The sequence below is a fragment of the Echinops telfairi genome, unplaced genomic scaffold, assembly GCF_000313985.2.
Source record: "Echinops telfairi isolate 266 unplaced genomic scaffold, ASM31398v2 ScPeMD7_7459;HRSCAF=8497, whole genome shotgun sequence".
NCBI lineage: Eukaryota > Metazoa > Chordata > Mammalia > Afrosoricida > Tenrecidae > Echinops > Echinops telfairi.
The window spans coordinates 7102369-7121597 of record NW_022111359.1 but is presented as its reverse complement, the minus strand read 5'-3'; the positions used below and the strand labels follow the sequence as shown (position 1 = coordinate 7121597).

The window sequence follows — 19229 nt, the reverse complement described above, 5'->3', positions numbered from 1 at the left end:
TGGCTGGCCCACGTCGGGTCGCCAGACCCTCCTCCTTATGTGGCCTGTAAGGAATGACCCGTCCCACAATGAGGCCGCGACGCCCAGGGCGTTCCATCATTTTTTTTCTTTATATATAAAACGCGATGGCCCCAGCCGAGCGGCAGGAAGTAAAGACCTGACCCAGGAGTATGTACACCGGTGATAAAGGCACAGACAGCGGGCCCACGTGGGGTGGGTGGGGCAGCAGGTTACACAGGTCTTAGCCGAAGCCACGGGGGCAGAGATAAAGTGCGTAGGTCCTGGGGGCCCCCCGTGGCCCAGAAGCAGCAGCCAACAGCCCCCCTGCCCCCGCCCCGGGCTCAGTTGAGCGTGACGCGGAGGTAGGAGGTGGGCACGTAGCCCTCCCCGCCGTGTTTCCGCCGGACGCGGGTCCAGCCGTCGCCTTTGTCCTCTTCCATGAGGCTGAGGTCTTCTCCCTCCGCCATGGAGATGGTGCCCTCGCTGGACCCTGTCGGGAGGGTGGGTGTCGGTCAAGCTTAAGGGAAACCGAGGCCAGGCAGCGGGGCTGCCCCCACGCCGGCCATCGCCCTCCTCCCCCACCTCCATTGACCAAGCCCCCTTCCCTAGGCCACCCAGGCCATCTGTCCTCACCTTCGAAGTGATAAATGGCCACACAGTGACCTATGGGAGAGGTGGGCTCCTCTTCAAAGTCCTCATCGAACTCCGTGTAGATAGGGGTGTCCTGACTATCCTCCGAGGGGGGTCCTTCGGGGCTGGTTGGGAGAATGGCGGCGAGGTAAGGGAAGGCCCGCCCCCGTTGCCTCGGGTCCCTGGTCCAGGGCTGGTCCCAGTGCTCACCTCTCTTTGTGGTCCCGTGAGCTGTTGTGGCTGTCATCCGGAGGGGCGCTGGCTGGGGGGTCGGGAGGCCGGGAGTGGCGGCTGAGGTTGCTCAGTACCCGGCTCTCAGCTTCTGCCAGCCAGGCCTGGGAGGAGGGGCGTAGCAGTCAGGGTCCAGAGGCAAGACAGCGGGTCAGCCAGCAAGGCCGACTGGGTTTGCTGAGGTCACCCATGCACACCCAAGTCGGTGATGAGAAACAGCTGGAGCCTCCCCCCACCCCCACCCTGGCATCCTCCCCGTCCCCCCTTTACACCCAGCAGGGTGACTCAGCATGGCCCCACCCCTCCCCAGGGCCCCCGCGGGCCTGCCCTTACCTCATACTTCTGCACCTCCAACTTGAGCCGCTCGATGTTGCTCAGGGTTTCCGTGATCCGGGGCTCCAGGCTGGCCGGGTCCCCCATCTGCGGGGTCTTCTCATACACATCCTTCATTTTCTTTAGGGCTTCCCTACAGCCACATAGGAAGGGGGTGGAGGCATATCACCAAACAAGGGGCGTGTCCTGGCTCCATAAGATGGGACTGAGGCTCCCCACCTGGTTGCTAAGACGTGACCACCTGTCATCCACTCCCAGCCAGGGCTTTTCTCTAACTGGCCCAGCTGGCCTCAGTGAGCTTGCTGGGAAATGGGCCTGGCATTGACATCATGTGTACACACACACACACCACCATTCACCCCCTACCCACCCACTCCGGAGGAGCCCTGGTGGCAGTGGTGAAGTGCTTGGCTGCTAACCAAGAAAGAGGTCGGTGGTTCGAATCCATGCAGCACGGGCAGGGCTGAGCAGCAGAAAAGGCCTGGCAATCTGTTCCCGACACAAGTCACATCCTTGGAAACACAGAGGGAAGTTCTGCCCGGCCTTATATACTTATAATTATATAAATTATAATTTATATCATTTCGTCACAAGATGGAAACCTGGACACATGTACACACACATGTGGCATGGCAGCTGTGAAAACAAGAACGGACTGGTACACGGTGACGTCACTGGTTGCCACCAATAACCCCATGCACGCTGAAATGGGAACACTGCCTGGTCCTAAACCATCCCTGGGATTGCTAGGGAGACTCTTGTGATCCAAGGGGTTTTGTTCACTGCCTGAGCTTCAGAAGTCAGTCATCAGGCCTTTCTTCCTGGTCCCTCTTCACCTGGAAGCACTGCTTAAACCCGGTCCACATCCTAGCACCGTAGCAGCCTCCACTGTGAGACAGATCGTGGCTGTGCATGAGCTGCACTGGCTGGGAATTGACTTTCTGAAGCAATGACTCATGCCCCACCCCCCACTGGACACAAAGTCCTAGCTAGGATTCATTTGTTCATACACCTATCAAGCATCCACTGCACCATAAGCCACTACATCCCGAGGCTGAAGAAGAACCGATGCACTTGAATTGTGGTTGCTGGAGAAGAATACTGAAAGTACCACCGGCTGCTCCAAGGACAAACCAATCTGTCTCGGAAGAAGTACGGCCAGCGTGCTCCTTTGCGGCAAAGAAGGCACGACTTGGTCTTACATGCTTTGGACCTGTTGCCAGGAAAGAGCAGCAGTCTCTGGAGAAAGACAGCGTGCTTGGTAAAGTGGAGGGGCAGGGAAAAAGAGGAAGGCCTTCAAGGACATGGAGGGACACCGTGACATCAACCATGGGCTCAGGCACAGGAACAATTTGCAAGGATGGCTCAGGACCGTGCTGTGTTTCATTCTGTTGTGCATGGGGTCACCGTGGGTCAGGACTGACCCGATGGCACCGAATTACAGCGACAACATAACCTGAGACTACAGCCAGCCCTGAAACATCCTTCAAGGATACAACTAACACACAGCCCTGTGGCTTAACTTCCAGCCAACAACAGGCAGGGCCCAGGGGGGAACCACACAGCCAAGGAGGAATGCACTCCTTCCACCAACCAGCGCTTTCAGGGGTCTTAGCACCAAGGGGAGAATGCACAAAGCGCAGAGCTGCACAGGGTCAGAAACCAAAAAGAGCACCATGCCTGAGTCGATTCCGACTCGTATTGAGCCTGCAGAGCAGAACAGCCCCCGTGGGTTTCCGAGACTCACTCTGGACAGCAGCAGTTGCTGCTTCAGCCAGGGGTTCCAAGTGCTGACCCTGTGTCACAGTGACCCAAAGAATAAGAAGGCACCTCACCACCAGCGCCCGGACAACCAGGAAAGGGAAGCACGGGGAGGCGGTGGAAAGAATGTTGCTCCATTGCGGAGACGGCAATTATCGTCACAGAACAGAATGTGTATAAATGGAAAACCGATTGGCTCTGTAAACTTTCACCTAAATCACAACATGTAAAAAACAACAAACACAAGCAAGAAAAAAAGAGTCGAGGACCGAAAAAAGTGTAACACTATAATAAGACAAAAAAATCTCAGCTCTGCTCAGAGTCTCAGGAAAATGTGGAATTCCAGTAATGGATTTAGAATAATGCATATTCTACAGTACCAAAAAAGAAAGGAAAAAAACCAAACCCACTGCCATAGAGTCAATTATGACTCATAGTGACCCTACTCAGGGTTGTTGATAGGGTAATGCTTTGCAGGAGAGCAGCCAGCCTCATCTTTCTCCCAAGAAGCAGCTGTTGGGTTTGAACCTCAGACTTTGCAGTTAGTAGCCAATGCCTAAATGCCTAACCCACGGTGCCACCAGGGCTCCTTTGGTATACAGCAGGCACTGCAGAAACGCTAGGTACTATTACCACAAATCCCACTGCCCCTACCCTCCTCCAAGTCTCTGGAACTATAGGTGGTCATGGTGAACGGGGCCCCAGCGTGTACAAATAGTTAACACACTCCACTGTGTTAACTAAAGGTGGGAAGTTCAAATCCACCCTCGGAGGTGCCTCGGAAGAAAGGCCTGGCTACCTACTTCCAAAAAAAAACAACAACATACCAACAAACAAAAACCATCTCAGCCACAGAAAACCCTATGGAGTACCCAGTTCTCCTCTGACACATGTGGGATCCCCCTGAGTCGGACGAGGCAAGCTCAGGGATGGAGCTGGACTCTGAGCCCAGGGCCAAGTTTCCTCTGCCCCTATGGGCCACACTGCCCCCAAGAACCTTACAATCCCAAAAGGCACGTTGCACCAATATAAGCTAGCTCTTCGTCCAAGTAGCTAGACGCAAAGAGCAAGATAGAATTTGGCTGCCTGCTCCCAAGTGGCCGTCATCCCTGTTATGTAACACTGCTGGAAGAGGCTCTTCTTGCTTGGAAAGAGTGATCGCGAGGACTCTCGGGGTGTTTTTTTGTTTTGTTTAAAAAAAAAAAAAACCTGGCAGACTTTTTATTGTTAATATTTTAAGAGCTTGAGTTATTTAAAGAGAAACCCATCTGCTCCCCCACCCCTGCCCCCTTTTAGCCGGTTAATACGATGAATTTGAGAAGACTCTTTGGCCTGGAACCATCTTTGCAGGACTAGGGTGAGACCCAATACTTAAAAACAGGGTTTCTGAGCCCACCGCTTGCTTGGCCCACTCACTGCCATCGAGTGGATTCCAACTCATGGCAGCCCTACAGGACGGGCTAGAAGTTCCCCTGTGAGATTCCCAGCCTAACTCCTAGTGAGGGCTGAAAGCCTCCCGTTTCTCCCTCAGAGAGGCTGGTGGTTTCGAACTGCCGCCTGTGAGGTTAGTAGCATTGCGGCAGCAGGATTTTGTCTGGAGATCTAGTTGCTGCTGTTAGGTGCTGTCCAGTGGACAGCCCTGCCCGATGTTTTCCCTGCCTGTGATAGACCCAAAAGCTCGGGGGTTTCTGCACCGAGGAGCAGCCAGGTGGGTCCCAATGGCCAATCTTTGGGTTAGCAGCCCAGCACCTAACCATTTGCGCTGCCAGAGTTCCCTCTGAAGCTGTTAAGTGGAACAGAAAAAAGCCACGGTGTTACACGCTCGTTGGTCGAGTTTGGAATCGAGATCTCCCCTGGCCTCTTAAATGAGCTGTCTGTTTGCTGGAATGAACTGAGTAAGACAGGAACGAATCATTTTCTGTTTTTGGATTTCTACCGAGTGCGGTAGGAATCACCTGGGCGCGGGGTCTGCTGGGGAGAAAGTGCTCTGGGCACCATGGAAGTTCCATGAACGGGTTTCCAGCGCTCTTTGGCCGGCTGGCCCCGGCTTACCTCTGGTCCACCTCCTTCTGTAGTTCCCGATTGCGCTCCTCCAGCTGCTGTAGAAGTCGCTTTCTCTGCTGCTCTGGGGGCAAGTGGCTGAAGTCCTCGGTCGCCACTGTCTGCAAAGTGGGAAGACGACCGGGTTCCCTTTGGGTCCTGGGGTCCCAGTTTCCAGACTGCTCGGTCATAAAATCTACCGCGTCCACCTTCCTCCCTCCAGGTGCTCTGGGGTGCACGGCCATGCGCACAGCAAAGCAGCTCCAGGTCAGGCGGTGGACGGAGGGGCTTAGGGGGAAGGACCTGGCTGGTGCTGAAAGCAAGCAGAGCCCAGGGTCCCGCCCCCGGCCGCTGGGCGGGGCAAGGGCCGCCCCTTCCCCCCAGGCCTCACTTACCCCACGGCTGCCTCGAAAGCTGCGGAAGGACGCTAGCCGCGGTTTGACCGACTTACTGATCTCGCTCAGTATAGCCAAGGGGTCGCGGCCGGAGCGGGGGGACGGGGGTCCATTAGGCAATGCCGAGGGCAGGGGGCCCCCCAGGGGCGAGAGGGATAGGGGACGCGGCTACCGGCGGGGGCCGGGGAGGGGAAGGGGCCGGTGCAGAGGCAGGAGTGATAGGGACAACGTAGACGATGGATGGATGGATGGATGATGGACGCAAAACGGAAAAAATCGGACACACAAAATGGAGAAGAGAAAGAAAGGAAAAAAAAAAACACCGGTAAGAAATCCACAACTCAAGATGCACAACCACACACAGAAGAGAGACGCATGCCAGAGGCACAGAAAACTCTAGAATGTGGGGGCGGGAGGGGGCATTAGACTGTGAGCCAGAAGGCAAGGCCAGCCCTCCTCACCGCCGTGGCTCCAACTTCCCTGGAGCCCCACTTCCAAGCACCCAGAATGGAGCTTGGGGGCATGAGACCCCCCCTCACCACCCTCTACTGTCCACTCAGCTCTCTGGGCTCACAGTCTTGAAAGGGAAGGACATTGGTACAGAAACTAAGGTCTCAGACAGGTGTGGGGGCCACAGAAGTAAGTCAAAACCAGGTTGGGAGAGGTCAAAGGCAGTGACCGGAGACGTGACAGCTAGGGGTGGGGCAGGAGAGTCGGGCAGGGGACGACACGCATTTACCACCAGGGGCTCTAAGGTACAAACTGAGAGGGCAGGGGCTTGTCCAAGGCATGCACCAGGGTCAAGAGGTGGGGGAATGGGGTGGAGTGTCAGACTGATGCCATGAAATGCAAGCAGGGGGGCCCAGGAGCCCATCGGCAGGAGAGTGAGACACATCCCCCTCCCCTGGGGCCAATGCCCAGCCCCCAATTCCCCCAGTATCATTTCTCCCAGCATCTCCAGCAGCAGCAGACAGACAACACAAGCCACCACCACCACCCCACCCCCAACCCTGCCTCCCACCCACCCCCCCAGCCTCTGGGGACACCCAGGCCAACCCGCCTGCTCGCCCATGTAACTTCCCTCCAGGCCTGGGCGGGCGGCCAAGAGGAAAATTCCTACCCGGACTGAGCATTCCCGTGGCCAGGGCTGACTCAGTGGGGCCCCTACCCCCGGGGGGGTCCAGCTCCCCCAGGACCGACACCCACCTTGTTCTTCTTGCCAAAGGGCCATCGTTTGGCACGGCTGCGGCTCGTGCCTCGGAGCTCCGGCCGGCCGTCAGAGGGGGTACCCAGGCTGCTGTCGGAGGGAGCTCGGTTCATGGGCTGGCTGAAATCTTCGAATTCCAGGTCACCCGGGCGTGCGAAACCAGACTTGTGCAGCTCGATGAGGACCTGGGAGTCCTGGGGGGGTGGGGGGCGGGAGGAGGGCCGAGGGAGGGTGAGTAGTTAGGGGTGAGATCGGATGCCTGGTGTGAGGGACCCACCCCGTGCCCACCGGATGGGGCCCAGCCACGCACGTTCTTGGCATTCACAGCATCCGAGGCCACCTTCATGCCTTCCAGGCACTTGGCAATAATTGGCACCACCTGCAGCTCAGCTTCCGACAGGAGCCCATACCCGGCCCCCAGGCGGCTCGCCCGGCGCTCATCCATGTCCTGCAGCTTCTGGGGGGAAGAGGCAGGGGCTATGGGAAGTCACCCCAGTTCTCAACCTCCCACTTCCTCACCTAGTAAGTGGGGAGGGGTCCCCGGAACAATGGCCCAGGTTAGTTTGGGCAAGTCTTGCCCGGCCTCTGTTTTCCTCATCCAGGAAACAGGTTATGCTGATCGAAACTCCACAGCGTCGATGGAGAGACCAGTGGGAAAGTGTAAAGTAAAAGTTCATAGTGGGTTCAGCCCAAAGTAGCCCAGGAGGGGAGAGACCAGGACCAAGGGCTCTCAGAGGGAGGAACCCTGAAGACGTCGCAGAAAAAAAAATAAAGGGGGGGTCTGGAAGGAGGATGGACAGAACAAGGGAGCCAGAGCTTTAGGGGGGAAAGGTAGACACATCCGGGATACTCCTAGCCTCAGGATTGGGACAGGGAGCAGAGTGCAAGGCCGAGACAGATGAGGAATCCAAGACTGGTAAAGCGCTCAGTGGCAAACCGAAAGGCCGCAGGTTCAAGGGGTGCCTTGGGAAGAACAGCTTGGAAATCTACTCCGAGGCAGGGGGGAAAAACCCTGCCACTGACGACCCTACAGAGCCCCTTTCTGTTCTGGCACACGGGGGGTTGCTGTGAGTTGGGAGTTTTGCCATCTGAGAGGTAGGGCTTAGAAGAACAAGGAGTTTCCAAAGAGAAGAAAGGTGTCCTGGGTGGGAGGTGGAGGGGTGGAGCCCTTTGAGTCAAAGTCAAGGTTCACTGTGGTCATGTTTCTACTTTCTGTCCAATCTGAGAGTGAGGGCATGGCAGCTAGGGTTTGGGCGCATGCATAGGAGTTGGGCAAATCTTATTCCCACCCTAAGGCAAGAATCATTTGAGCACTTACATCAAATATCTGGGGCATCTGAGAAAAGTAGAAGTGGGCCTGGTCTCGGTTGAAGCGCTGTAGCTGGGCTGCATACTCATTTTTGCTTTCTTCTGCCATGTGACTCCGAAGGTGGGCTTGCTGCTTGGCCTAGGGAGTAGGGGTGGGGGGGTGGGGGTAGGGGGGCTCTCAGGTTCTGGCCTTGCCTGACTCCCTGGCCCCCCGGGCCTGCCCCAGATGCCCCTCGAACCTTCTCCACGTCAGCCTTGGTGGCATTGATATCTTGGTCCAACCGCTCAGCAGTCTGGGCTGCCTTCTCAGCTTCCCGGCAGTCCCGCTCAAACTTCCTCTTGCTCTACGTCAAGGACAGAACCAGAATGAAGGGCAGCCAGGATTCCGAGGACTGGCAATTGGGGGTGGAGGGTGGGCACAGTGACCATGCTGTGAGTGGCCAAGTCTGTGAATCAGTCACCCTCACCTGTCCTACACACCCTGCTGAAACTCACATTCTCCAGCTGTTTGAAGCCATTTTCCAGCTGCTGTTGGGCCCGCCGGCCTTCCTGGAAGTGCTACGGAGGGAGAGAGGGGTGACAAGAGTCAATGGGGTCCTGACAGCCCCTGGCCGGTGTCAATGGCCAGTGCAAACCCACTTGGAGACCACAAGGAAGAAAGACCTGGTGAACTGCTTCTGAGAAACCAGCCAAGGCCAACCCCAAGGGACCCACAGCTCTTCCCTGAAACACACGAGGTGCCCGAGAGTCAGACGCAACCTGAGAGCAGCTGCTTTACAACTAGAGTCCCAGTAGCCCTCCCCCTGTCCCCCCAAACACACATACACACACAAACACACACACACACACACACACACACACACACACACACAGAGGGGACAAGTACACTCACCAGCTTCCTCTCCTGCTTCATCTCCTGGGAGTACTTGGCCAACTCCAGGCACACCCGGACACTCAGGTTCTCGGCCACCAGCTCCCGCTGCCCCGCAAAGTCGTTCACCTCCTGGAGAATTTGCAGGAAGGACTGCTGCTGGCTGAACCTGGGGTGGAGGGGTAGGGGGGGCGGGAGGGGGGGGCAGGCGGCCGGCAGTCAGGCCCCCTAAGAACCAGGCACCTCTGGGACCCACCTCCAGATGGGGGGGGAACGGTAAGCCCTCAACATTCACATCCCCACCCCCCTACAAAGGCAATGGTGACTTTGGTCCTTGACCCCCTCGCTCCCAGCCCTGGAGTCAGATAACAGCTTGGAAGGGCAGTGGAAGCATTTGGGTTGTAAGAAGGAGCCAAAAAGCAGGTAGGTACTATCTGTTATGTCCCCTCCAGGGGAGTAGGGGCAGACCCTGTCATCAAGCATCGTGATTATTACTATTTTGCAATGAGGTATTAATAGTCACGCTAAATAGCAAAGCCACAGATTACAATCCACATCTTGGTCAGTTTGGGCTAGAGGTTGCTGCCCTCAAGAGAACTACAGGAGAACATTTCTAGAGCTTTTGAAACTACGGTTGGTAACAAAGTCGGGAGGACCCCTGGGGACACAACGGCTATGCGCCAGACGGCCCACTGAAGAGCTGGCAGTTCGAAGCCACCCAAGAGCGGCATCGGAAGACATAGGCTTGGCGCTGCACTTCCAACAAATCAGAGTTGAAAACCCCAAGGGGTAGCTCCAGTCTGCCCGCCCAGAGCAGCGCTGCTGTCTCAGAATCAACTCCGTGGCAGCCAGCCAATGGAAAGACTCGGCGGGCTGGCACGGCTCAGGGCCAGACTCTGTTCTTACAAGGCGAGTTCTCGGAGCAGGACCCCTAGCTAGCGCCAGCGGCCGCTTACCCATTTCGCAGATGAGTGAAACAGAGGCGCAAACTGGCCCCAAGCAGCTGCTGGAGCCTTCCCACTTAGAATTGTTGTTGTTTTGGGGGTGCCATGGAGCTGATCCCAAGGGATATTCATCCCAGGTGACAGAGCACTGCTGCCTCACGGGTTTTCTAGGCAGTCGGTCATCTTTACGGAGACAGACTGCCAGGTCTTTCTGCCACATGCTCCGGGTAGGCTGGGACCACCCACCCTTTGGTTAGCAGAAGGGTGGACAACGGCACGACAGGGATCCTTTCCCCATTGAGCAGTGAGGAACGCTGAGGCTGAGAAGTCTGAGGGACTTCCGAAGCCCGCTGTGAGCAAAGGAGGAGCCCTGGCGGCCAAGGTCAGCAGTTCGAACCCACCAGCTCAGTGGTTCACCTTCTGAACGTCGAGCCCCTTTCATACTGTCCCTCATGCTGTGGTGACCCCCCCAACCATAAAATTATTTTTGTTGCTACTTCATAAGTGTCATTTTGCTACTGTTATGAATCTGGCGATCCAAAGGGGTCACAACCCAAAGGTTGAGAACTGCTGTACCAGATGCTCCGTGGAAGAAAGACGTGGCCGACGGCTGCTATAAGACTTACAGCCTTAGAAACCCTAAGGGTGGGTTCTGTTCTGTCCCCCAGGGTCGCTGTGAGTTAAAAACTCATGAGATTGTAAGGGGCTTTAAGCTAGTTTCGCTCAGCTCTAGGCTAATAGGAGGGAGTTTGCTCCCTGGAGTTTGCTCAACTGAGGGGAGAAGCGGGACCACCCCTTCCCCATGCTTACTTGGAATCGGGGTCATCTTTGGCAGGTCTCTTGGGCAGGTATTTTTTCACCAGGCTCCTAAGGTGACAGGAAGGAGGGACTCAGCCTCCAGCCACGCCCACTAGCCCCAGGGCCGGTCCTCCCTAGAGTCTCACCGCAACTGCTTCGCATAGGCCTGCTCCACCTCCGTTCGCTCTTTCACGAACTTCACGTATTTGTCCAGCAGGTCCAGGCCCCACTGCGTGTGGCGCTCGAGCACCTCAAACTGATCCTGAGGGGTGGGGAGGCGGTGGGGACCCCGGCGTCAGGACTTTGGGACCCTAAAGCTTTGGGACGTCAAACCACCCTGGGAATTCCAAGGTTGGGAGCTCCAGGCAGGCGTGGCTTCCCGGCCCCGCCCGTCCGCCCCTGCGCAGCGCAAGGAGGGGGGCGGCGGGAGGCAGGAAATCGGCGGGAACCCCCTCCCCTTCCCGGGAAGGGCCGGGGAACAGGGGCGGGGCCGCAACAAGACGACAAGGTCCAGTCTGCGAGTGGCCTAGACGGGTGTGGAGTGGGGCAGGGCCCTCCCCTTGCCCCAGCTCCCCTAATCCCCCCGATTCCGGAAAATCCGGCCGGCCAGCCTAGCGTGAGTCAGGGCTAGAGGGGCAGGGTTCCCGCAACTTGGGGGGGCCCCAGAATGGCGGGGGGCCGTCGTTAGGTTTCCCAAATCGTTGTGCTTCTCGAGGTCCCCTGATGTGTGACTCAGTTTCCCCCAGTGACCCTACGGCACCTCCTAAAGACACCTAGAGTTGAGGGGGACAATCTAGCTATCTCAAAGCAACTAGGGACCCAATGATCCCCCAGCCCAGAGAAAGGGGAGGGGTCAGAGGTCGGGGCTAGGGAAGAAGGAAATTTTGGGGGCTCCCAGGGCGGCGGGAGCGGGGGTGGTATGGGGTGGGGGAGGTGTTGAAGAGGCCAGGTGCTGGGGAATGGAGCTGGGACCGAACCTCGCAGTTCCCTGCCCCCAAGGTGTCCCAAAGCCCCGGGAAGCGACAGAGAGGGCAGTCCAGACTTCTGGGTACCACGTGAGGAAGAGATTGGCCAGAGGGCCCCCTCCCCCGCTCAGGAGGACAGGCGGGCGGCGGGCAGGAACCCAGGGGCCGTAAAATAAGCCGCCGGCCGGGTCAGGGTGCCCAAAATAGGTGACCTCGCCCGGCCTAGTCTCTGGAGTTCTTCTGCCCGCCTCAGCAGGCGGGTGCCTCAGTTTCCCTACGCGCTCCCGCAAGGTCGCTCTCTTCAACCTCGAGCGTGCAGGAGCCAAACTCCTAGAGTGCAGAGGGTGGAGACGGGGAGGGGGGGGCGGGGGGTGTCTGTGGACGCCACAGCTCCGAGCCTCTCACTAAAGCCCAGTAAGGCAAAGCGGGGCGCCAGGACCCTAGGGAGGGGGAACTTGGAGTCAGGAAGACCAGACTCACCCACAGCTCGGTGCCCCAATCCATGCTGCTCCCGCCAAAGCCGCCGCCCGCACCCGCGCCCGCGCCCGCCCGCACCCTCCGCCGGGAGACTCAGCCCAAGGCGGGGAGCCCTCCGTGCCCCGCCCATTCCCCGCCCACTCCAGAAAGAAAGCACGCCCTGCATGCTCGGCCACGCCCCCACTCGTGCGGAGGCGAAGCCCAGACTCCCTGGGGGCGGGGCCCATGGAGGTGGGGCCAGGAGAACGCTCCGCCTCTTCCTAAGGAACGCGGCCATCAGACGCCTGGGGAGCCACTCTTTAAAGGACCCTTACCTATTTCCCAGATCCCAGACCCCTTCTTTTTCCAACTTCCTCGGTCCCGAACTGTTTCTTCCTTCCCTTTCAGCCATTCCTTAAAGCTCCAAGACACTAAAATCCCAATCCAAGAAGTTGCCCCGACCCACCCAGTCCCAGGGAGAATCTGAGGTCACCGGGCTCTTGAGGGCCGGCCGGGCTCCTGGCGTCCAGCAGCTCGTCCCACTAATGGTCTGGTCCCTCCGGCCACAAGGCGGATAGGAGGACTTCGATTCTGTCCCGGGACGCGCCTCCGCCACCGCATCCTGCCTTCAGCCTCCGCTGGGAAACCCAGGACGGGTCGTCCTTGGGGCTCCTGGCCAGTTCCCAGCTCCCTGGTGCTCGCACTTGCCCATTTCCCAGTCTTATCTATTAAGGCCCATTCAGATTTAATTGCGGGTCTGACCCAAGATCTTTATTTTGTCCTCCTCCAGACGCAGGCTTTGAAGTCTGTCCGACTCCCCAATAAAAGTCTATTCACACCTTGTAAGTCCTTTTGAGGCGCTGGGATGAAAAAGCGGACGCGCGCGAGCACACGTACGTGCACACACACACACACACACACACACACAACCATCCCCTCCCCCCCACCCTCTAGGAGTCTCTGAGCCGGAGCCGGAGAGCTACTGCGGAGCCTTGGAAGAGAACTCTGCTGGGACCTGGCCCCACCTGCTGGTGGCTCATGGGTCACAGCTACATACAAACAAGGCTGCACCCCAAATATCGTTAGACTGAGTCAGGGCCTCACCGAGTGTTTGAACTCAGGGGCTCTGTCTGGATTGGAGCTGAGTTCTGGATTCCATCCGGGTTAGAGTCTCAAAAAGGACTTGGGGTTCAGCCCAGATCAGCAATACAATTAGGTTCGTGGGTGTCTCTGACTGCGGAGCAACCCATCATGCGTCGGAACTAGTCAGGTGTCAGGACTCAATCTAAGCCAGGGACTAAATCAGGGGTTAGGGCCCTGTGTGAGCCCTAAGAGGGGTGTCTAACCACAAGAGGGGTGTATGAGATTTGATTTGCGATCAGCTTTCAGCCGTGGGTAAGGGGGTTCAGCCTGGGATCACAGATCATATTAGGGCCAAGATATATCCTAGGGCCAGACTTAGGCCTCTCAGTGGACCAGGGAGACTAGAAGAACAGGACAGGCCTCAGCAGATGAGTGTGTTTACCCAAAGACTGAGCTCTGGCCGGCAGCCAGGTCCCCGGGTAAGAAGGGGGAAGTCTGTCCTTAAGGATGCTGGGAAATGTAGTTCTTTTCTTGCCTTGTTGGGTCGACTGCTCCTGCTGCATTCTGGGAAACGTGGTCTTGCTCGGTCTGTCAGTTAAAAGGAATTCCGCTTCACGGGGCCGGATATCTGAGCCATCATAATTGGTTCAATCGACTGTTTATCAAATTACATCCGGGATTATCTCTCTGGTGGTTGGTGAAAGTAGGGGGGCGGTGTTAAAGTGTATTAGCACTCCCATTTGAAGTCGGTGCAGTCCATCTAGTGTTGGGCTCGCGAGAAGAGGATTGCTGATTGGCTGAGAGGACTGGCACAGCCCCAAGGGCGGGCCGTGCTGGATGGTGATTGGCTGATGGGTAGGCGGGCCTGAGCGTGTCGGAGGAGGCGGTGCCAGAGGAGGCGGTAGCTCCAGAGATGGCAGTGAGAGATAGGAGGGGGCTCTCCCGCGGGAGCCCCGCGGAGTGGGGGCCGTGGCTGCTTCTGCTGCTACTGTTGGGCGGTTGCTCGGGACGCATCCACCGGCTGACGCTGACGGTGAGACCCGCCGTGCGGTGTTCCAGGACGAGGGGGTGCGGCTTGGTTCGGGAGAAGCCCCCAGGTTGGAGTGGTCTCGTCCATCCTCCCCTGCTCCTTAGGCAGGATAGGGTGATCTGGCGCCCCCCGCCCCCAGGCCTGAAATGGTTTTGTCCGGTCCCTCAGGCTGCTACGGGTGGAATTGCCCGACCGGGCCTCCCGGGGTCGTGCCCTACCCCTTGGGGGCGGGGCTTCACCTCCTGGGACCCCACAGTTCTCTCAGTCCTATAAATTCTTGGTATCACGTTTGGCAGGTTTAGGGAGCCTTGAGGGCTGTAAAAGGATACCCTTCTGGATCGGGTGTGGGGTCCTTGGGGGCATTCTTTGAGATTTGAGGGGCTCAGTTGAAATCTAGTTTCTGGTGAGGCTAGGGTCAGGTACCCTGAGATGAATATGTCCGCCGGCCCTCGCGCTGTGAGGTGAGGTCCATCTATTGGGTGAACTTGCAGATGCCCCAGGTCCTGGACTCTCAGGACAAAGGCCAGAGGCCCCAGGGACACCCTATCCCTGCATAGCATTGATCGGGACACAGCTTCCCGCCTGCCCCTCCCCCCCAGCACCCCTTGTTGCTTTAGTTAGATGCCATCCAGTCGTTAGGTGACAGAGTGGAACTGTCACATTGGGTTTGCCCAGTGGGGCAGTTGGTTAAGTTCTCTGCTGCTCACTAAAAGGTTAGCGCTTCAAAGCCATCAGCACTCCAGGGGGAGACGCATGGCAGTCGGTTTCCATAAAGATTTTCACCTGCGGGGACCCTGTGGGGCAGTTCCACTCTGGCCTATAGGATCCAGGTGGATTAGAACTACTTGGTGGCCTGGGGCTGGGTTGGATTTAGCCATCTTTATAGGAGCAGACCGGCCAGGTTTTTCTCCCCCAGAACCGCAGGGTGGGTGTGAATTACCAACCTTTTTAGAGTGCTCACCTGTTGCGCCCCAAAGGAGTCGCTATGAGTTGGCATCCACTCAATGGCAGTGAGGTTTTGTGTTTTTTTGATAGAACGGGCTGACTCTGGGTGGCCTCAGGCCAGGGCCCGAGGCAGGGCAAGTCTGAGTAGCCTCTTCCTCCTTGGTGTCCGGCAGGGGGAGAAGCGAGCGGACATCCAGCTGAACAGCTTTGGGTTCTATGCCAACGGCTCCCTGGAGGTGGAGCTGAGTCTCCTGAGGCTGGGCCTTCAGGAAGCGGAAGAGAAGAGCCCGCTGGTGAGAAGACCCTGCCTCTGGGTGTACGGACCAGCTCTGCCACCCTCACCTGACCTCCGGCCAGTCCTTTGGCCCCTCTGAGCCACAGTTTCCTCTTTCCTAATTTGGGACTGTAATATCCCATCCAACAGATCCTAGGACACTGATCATGAGAGTTGGGGGAGCAAAGTAACGAACAAGAGAACCCCGATTCTTAATGAAAATGAGCAGCAATACCAGTTGCCGCCCAGCCTAGCCCATGTGTTTGAGAGTAGACCAGCGCTTCGTGGCTGGTGTTTGGTTTCTTTCTAACTTCATCACCAATCCTTTCTTCCAAGGTCCCTCTGGGTAGATTCAAACCTCCATCCTTGCATTTAGCAGCCAACGCAGAGACTGTTCTCACCAGTTAAAATGAATAGCAAGCATGAGTGGAGGAACCCTGGTGGTGTAGTGGTTAACATTGGGCTGCTAACCGCAAGGTCAGCAGTTTGAAGCCACCAGCCGCTCCCAAGGGCGAAAGATGAGGCTCTTGACTCCCGTGAAGAGTTACAGTCTCAGAAATCCACAGGGGCAGTTCTACTCTGTCCTACAGGGTCGCTGTGAGTTGGAACGGAGTTGGTGGCTTTGAGTTTGAGATGGGACACCAGGAAGCCACCAGGTAACATGCAAAGCAATTCCCCCACCCCTGCTCCTCCAACAGCCACAGCTCAGAGTTGCTGGGGGGAAATTCCCGGAGCCCAATTAATTACACAGGTCTAGACACAGGATTGTGTGTGTGTGTGGGGGGGGGTGCTTTGAATGACTTCATAAGTCACCCAGATGCGTCACAGTGGCTTACACCGGTGCGCGTTGGAGCGGAGCTGTGCATGCATTCCCAGGGCTGGCTTTTCGCACCGCCAGGCCTTTCTTTCTGGTGTTCTGGTTTCCAGAACTGAGATGGGAGGCCATCGTCGCTTCCAATGAGGGAAGGTCTTCCTGAAGAAGGGATGCCCAAATTGAATTTTGAGGGTGCCTAGGGAGTCTCAAGACGATTAAGGGGTTAAATGAGAGTGCGGAGGGTTGGGGTGGGATGGATTGTTGGAAAATTCCACGCAGGCTGTAGGTGTTCAGTCAAGTCCAGACCTTTAGCTTCTCTTGGGACAACGGGCAGGGATGGCTCAGGAGCTCACTGGAGACCCTCGCATACCCCCAAACCCCCTTCCTTCCCTTCCTCCAGGTGGGCTTCAGCCTGAGCCGGGTTCGATCTGGCAGCATTCGGTCGTACTCTGTGAGTGGAGGGGGCTTGCCTGCCTTCTGCATCTGGAACCCAAAACCCCCCAGCCCTTAGCCAGAAGTGGGAGACCCAAGGAAACCATCCTGGGTGGGTTTGACGGGGAGGGGGGGCGGGCGTAGGGGGAGGTTAATGGAGCGCCCTCTTCCCGCCCCAGCCCCAGGATCCCCACGACTGCCCCCTCCAGAAGAACAGCAGCAACCCATTGGTGGTCTTCCTCATCAACACCAGGGACCTGCAGTGAGCTGGGGCAGAGGGAAAGCAGGGGGGTGGCTGGCACAACTTCCCCCCGCCCCCCGCCAACCAGTACCCTTTGCCCCCCTGGTGTTGGAGGACCTGCCAACTGACACCATCATGTGGAAGCCCATTTCCTTGTCCCTTTCCCTGGGCAGGAGGAAGTGAGGGGGCATGGGGGTCTCATAGCAGGAGCCTGGGAGCAGAGGGTCTTAGTGGCCACTGGCCAAATGGTTCTAGTGCGCCAGGCTGCCCTATGTCTTCCATTCCCCCTACCACTCACCCCTTCCCACCCCTCCACCCACCCCCCCAGCGGTTGCCTCCTAGAAAACGGTTCTTTTTAGAGAATGCACTTAGTCAAGCAAGCGAGCAAGCAGGCGGGCGAGTGGGAAAGGGTGCAGGGCCCTCCAGAGCAGGCAGCCCCAGGATCTGGCAGCCGCCTCGGCAGGGCGCTCAATGGCCAAGAGATGAGAGTCTGCTGTCCCCAGCGCTGCCTCCCAGAGGGCCGAGGGCGGCTCCAGGGATTTGGTACAAGTTGTGCCCCGCCCCCCATGCCAACCTCCCCATGCCTCCCCCTCTGTCCCATCACCTCCCCTCAGGGTCCAGGTGCGAAAGTATGGGGACCAGAAGGAGCTGTTCATTTCTCCCGGCCTCCTCCCCGAGGTGTCCTCTGACCCCCAGCTCCAGAAGCCAGGGCCCCCGGCCACCCCCCACGTGGACAATGGTGAGTCTCGCAGGGCCTCACGAGGGCAGGGAGGGGCGATTGTCTTGTCTCTCTGTCCATCTCTGAACTCACTTACACGTTCACCCCGGCCACCTGGCTGGTCTCATCCCACAGGGCCCCCCCTGGGCAACAAGGACGAGCCTTCGCAGGTATCTGAAGGAAGCCGGCAGGTTTGGAAGAGGCAGGGTGGGAGAGTGGCTGGGGGCCTGTCCCAGGGCAGGCTGAAGGATGCTGAGCCAAGATACGTGTCCCCTCAGGACTCCAGTGGGAAGGACAAGGAGCTGGTGCTGGGCCTGGGCCACCACAGTGACACCTACAACTTCAGCGTGAGTGTCTGCAGCGCCTGGCGGCAGCCCACCCTGCCAGGAACTAGCCAGGCACCCAGCTGAGCTCTCCTCTCCTCTCCTCTCCTTGCCTGCCCCCAGTTCCACGTGGTGATTGGCTCCAGGGCCGAGGAGGGCCAGTACAACCTCAACTTCCACAACTGCTTCAACACCATCCCCGGCCAGGAGCGGCCCTTCGACATCACAGTGAGCTGGTGGGCGGACAGGCCGGCGGGCCGCGGGGTGGGGGCAGGGGCCAGGAAGCCCCAAGTCTGGCCCCCTTTGTCAACGTAGAACTGTGCCCTTGGGGGCTCCCCATGGCTGGCTCTCCAGAGGTACATCTCCAGGCTTTTCTGCTGCTGCACCTCACTCAGTCCTGACTCCTAGCAACCCCGTGTGGCAAAGCCCCACAGAGAATTGTCTTTAGGGCAGGAGGCCTGGTGGGACGCAAGGGGTTAAGCGTGGGCTGCTAACCCACCAGGTCGGGGGTTCTAGCTCCCCAGGAGAAGGGCGAGGCTCTCTGCTCCCATAAAGGCTTGCGATCTTGGAAACCTTGTGTCCAAAACCCACCACACCCACTGTCCTTGAGTGAATCCTGGCTCCGGTTCACAACAACCTCTATAGGTTTCCCAAGGCTGTGAATCTGGACGGGAGCGGACAGCCTCATCTTTCTCTCAAGGACCGTGTGTTAGGCCAGCTTGACCAGAGAAACAAATCCAGGGACACTCACATATGCGTAAGAAAGAGCTCTATATCAAGAAGTAACTGCGCATCAGGAAAACATCCCAGTCCAGTCCAACTCAAGTCCATAAGTCCGATACTAGTCCATCAGTCCCTCTTCAGACTCACACAGCCACATGCAATGATGCCGAATGCAGGAAGATCACAGGCTGGTGGGTGCAGAGTCCTGTGGATCCAGTGGTGGTGGTAACCATGGGGCTCTGGTGGTAACCAGGGTCAGCCAGAAGAGCAAGAAGGGGGGTGGGGGAGTGGGGAAGGTTCCCAGGACCTTCCTTATGAGAAGGCCACGCCCACAAGGAGGCACCATCAGGCTGTGACCTGATTGGCAGGCTAAACTCCACCTCTACACTTCTAGGTAGCTCCATGTTGACATGAAATTACCTAACTACCACAGAGGGCCAGCTTGGTGCCCCTAGCCCAGCCTGCAGCACCCCAAGGCTCCTTGGGAACCCCGCATAGGGTCTCTGTAAACAGAATCAACCTGAGAGCAGTGAGTTTGGTTGCGTCTTTTTAAATCTTTACTGGGAGCAGAACTCCAGGTGTTTCCTCCTGGTCTCCTCTCCTGCAGAGCACCTGGTGGGTTTGAACCCCTGACCTCTCGGTGTGCAGCCCAGCACTTAACCACTGCACCACCAAACACTTTACTCCAAGCTCGGTTCCCCAGAATC

General features: G+C 57.7%; 2 protein-coding genes across 4 annotated transcripts in view; one reads left to right on the top strand and one right to left on the bottom strand.

Annotated features, from left to right (window-relative positions):
• Positions 1-264: 264 nt before the first annotated feature.
• Positions 265-12004, bottom strand: TRIP10 (thyroid hormone receptor interactor 10). Of its 3 annotated transcripts, XM_013007681.2 has the most exons (15): positions 11964-12004; positions 10665-10780; positions 10531-10587; positions 8798-8945; positions 8401-8463; positions 8145-8249; positions 7916-8044; positions 6908-7054; positions 6597-6791; positions 5391-5558; positions 5008-5117; positions 1195-1327; positions 841-965; positions 634-755; positions 265-490 (listed from the first exon to the last, which is right to left on the bottom strand). In XM_013007681.2, exons 1-15 carry the CDS (start codon positions 11985-11987, stop codon positions 342-344), a joined length of 1791 nt encoding a protein of 596 aa, XP_012863135.1. In that variant the 5' UTR covers positions 11988-12004; the 3' UTR covers positions 265-341. The 3 variants fall into 3 exon arrangements, with proteins under 3 accessions (XP_012863135.1, XP_004714291.1, XP_045156069.1); XM_004714234.2 differs by lacking the exon at positions 5391-5558; XM_045300134.1 differs by lacking the exon at positions 11964-12004 and having other exon boundaries at positions 8798-8908; positions 10665-10680.
• Positions 12005-13930: 1926 nt separating this feature from the next.
• The window catches only part of GPR108 (G protein-coupled receptor 108), a 9598-nt gene continuing 4299 nt past the window's right edge, over positions 13931-19229 (top strand). Inside the window, exons 1-8 of the mRNA XM_045300098.1 lie at positions 13931-14055; positions 15171-15290; positions 16486-16536; positions 16697-16779; positions 17373-17497; positions 17612-17667; positions 17755-17823; positions 17923-18063. Coding sequence (XP_045156033.1) covers positions 13936-14055; positions 15171-15290; positions 16486-16536; positions 16697-16779; positions 17373-17497; positions 17612-17667; positions 17755-17823; positions 17923-18063 — 765 coding nt within the window. The 5' untranslated portion in view covers positions 13931-13935. The remainder of the gene's footprint in view (positions 14056-15170; positions 15291-16485; positions 16537-16696; positions 16780-17372; positions 17498-17611; positions 17668-17754; positions 17824-17922; positions 18064-19229) is intronic.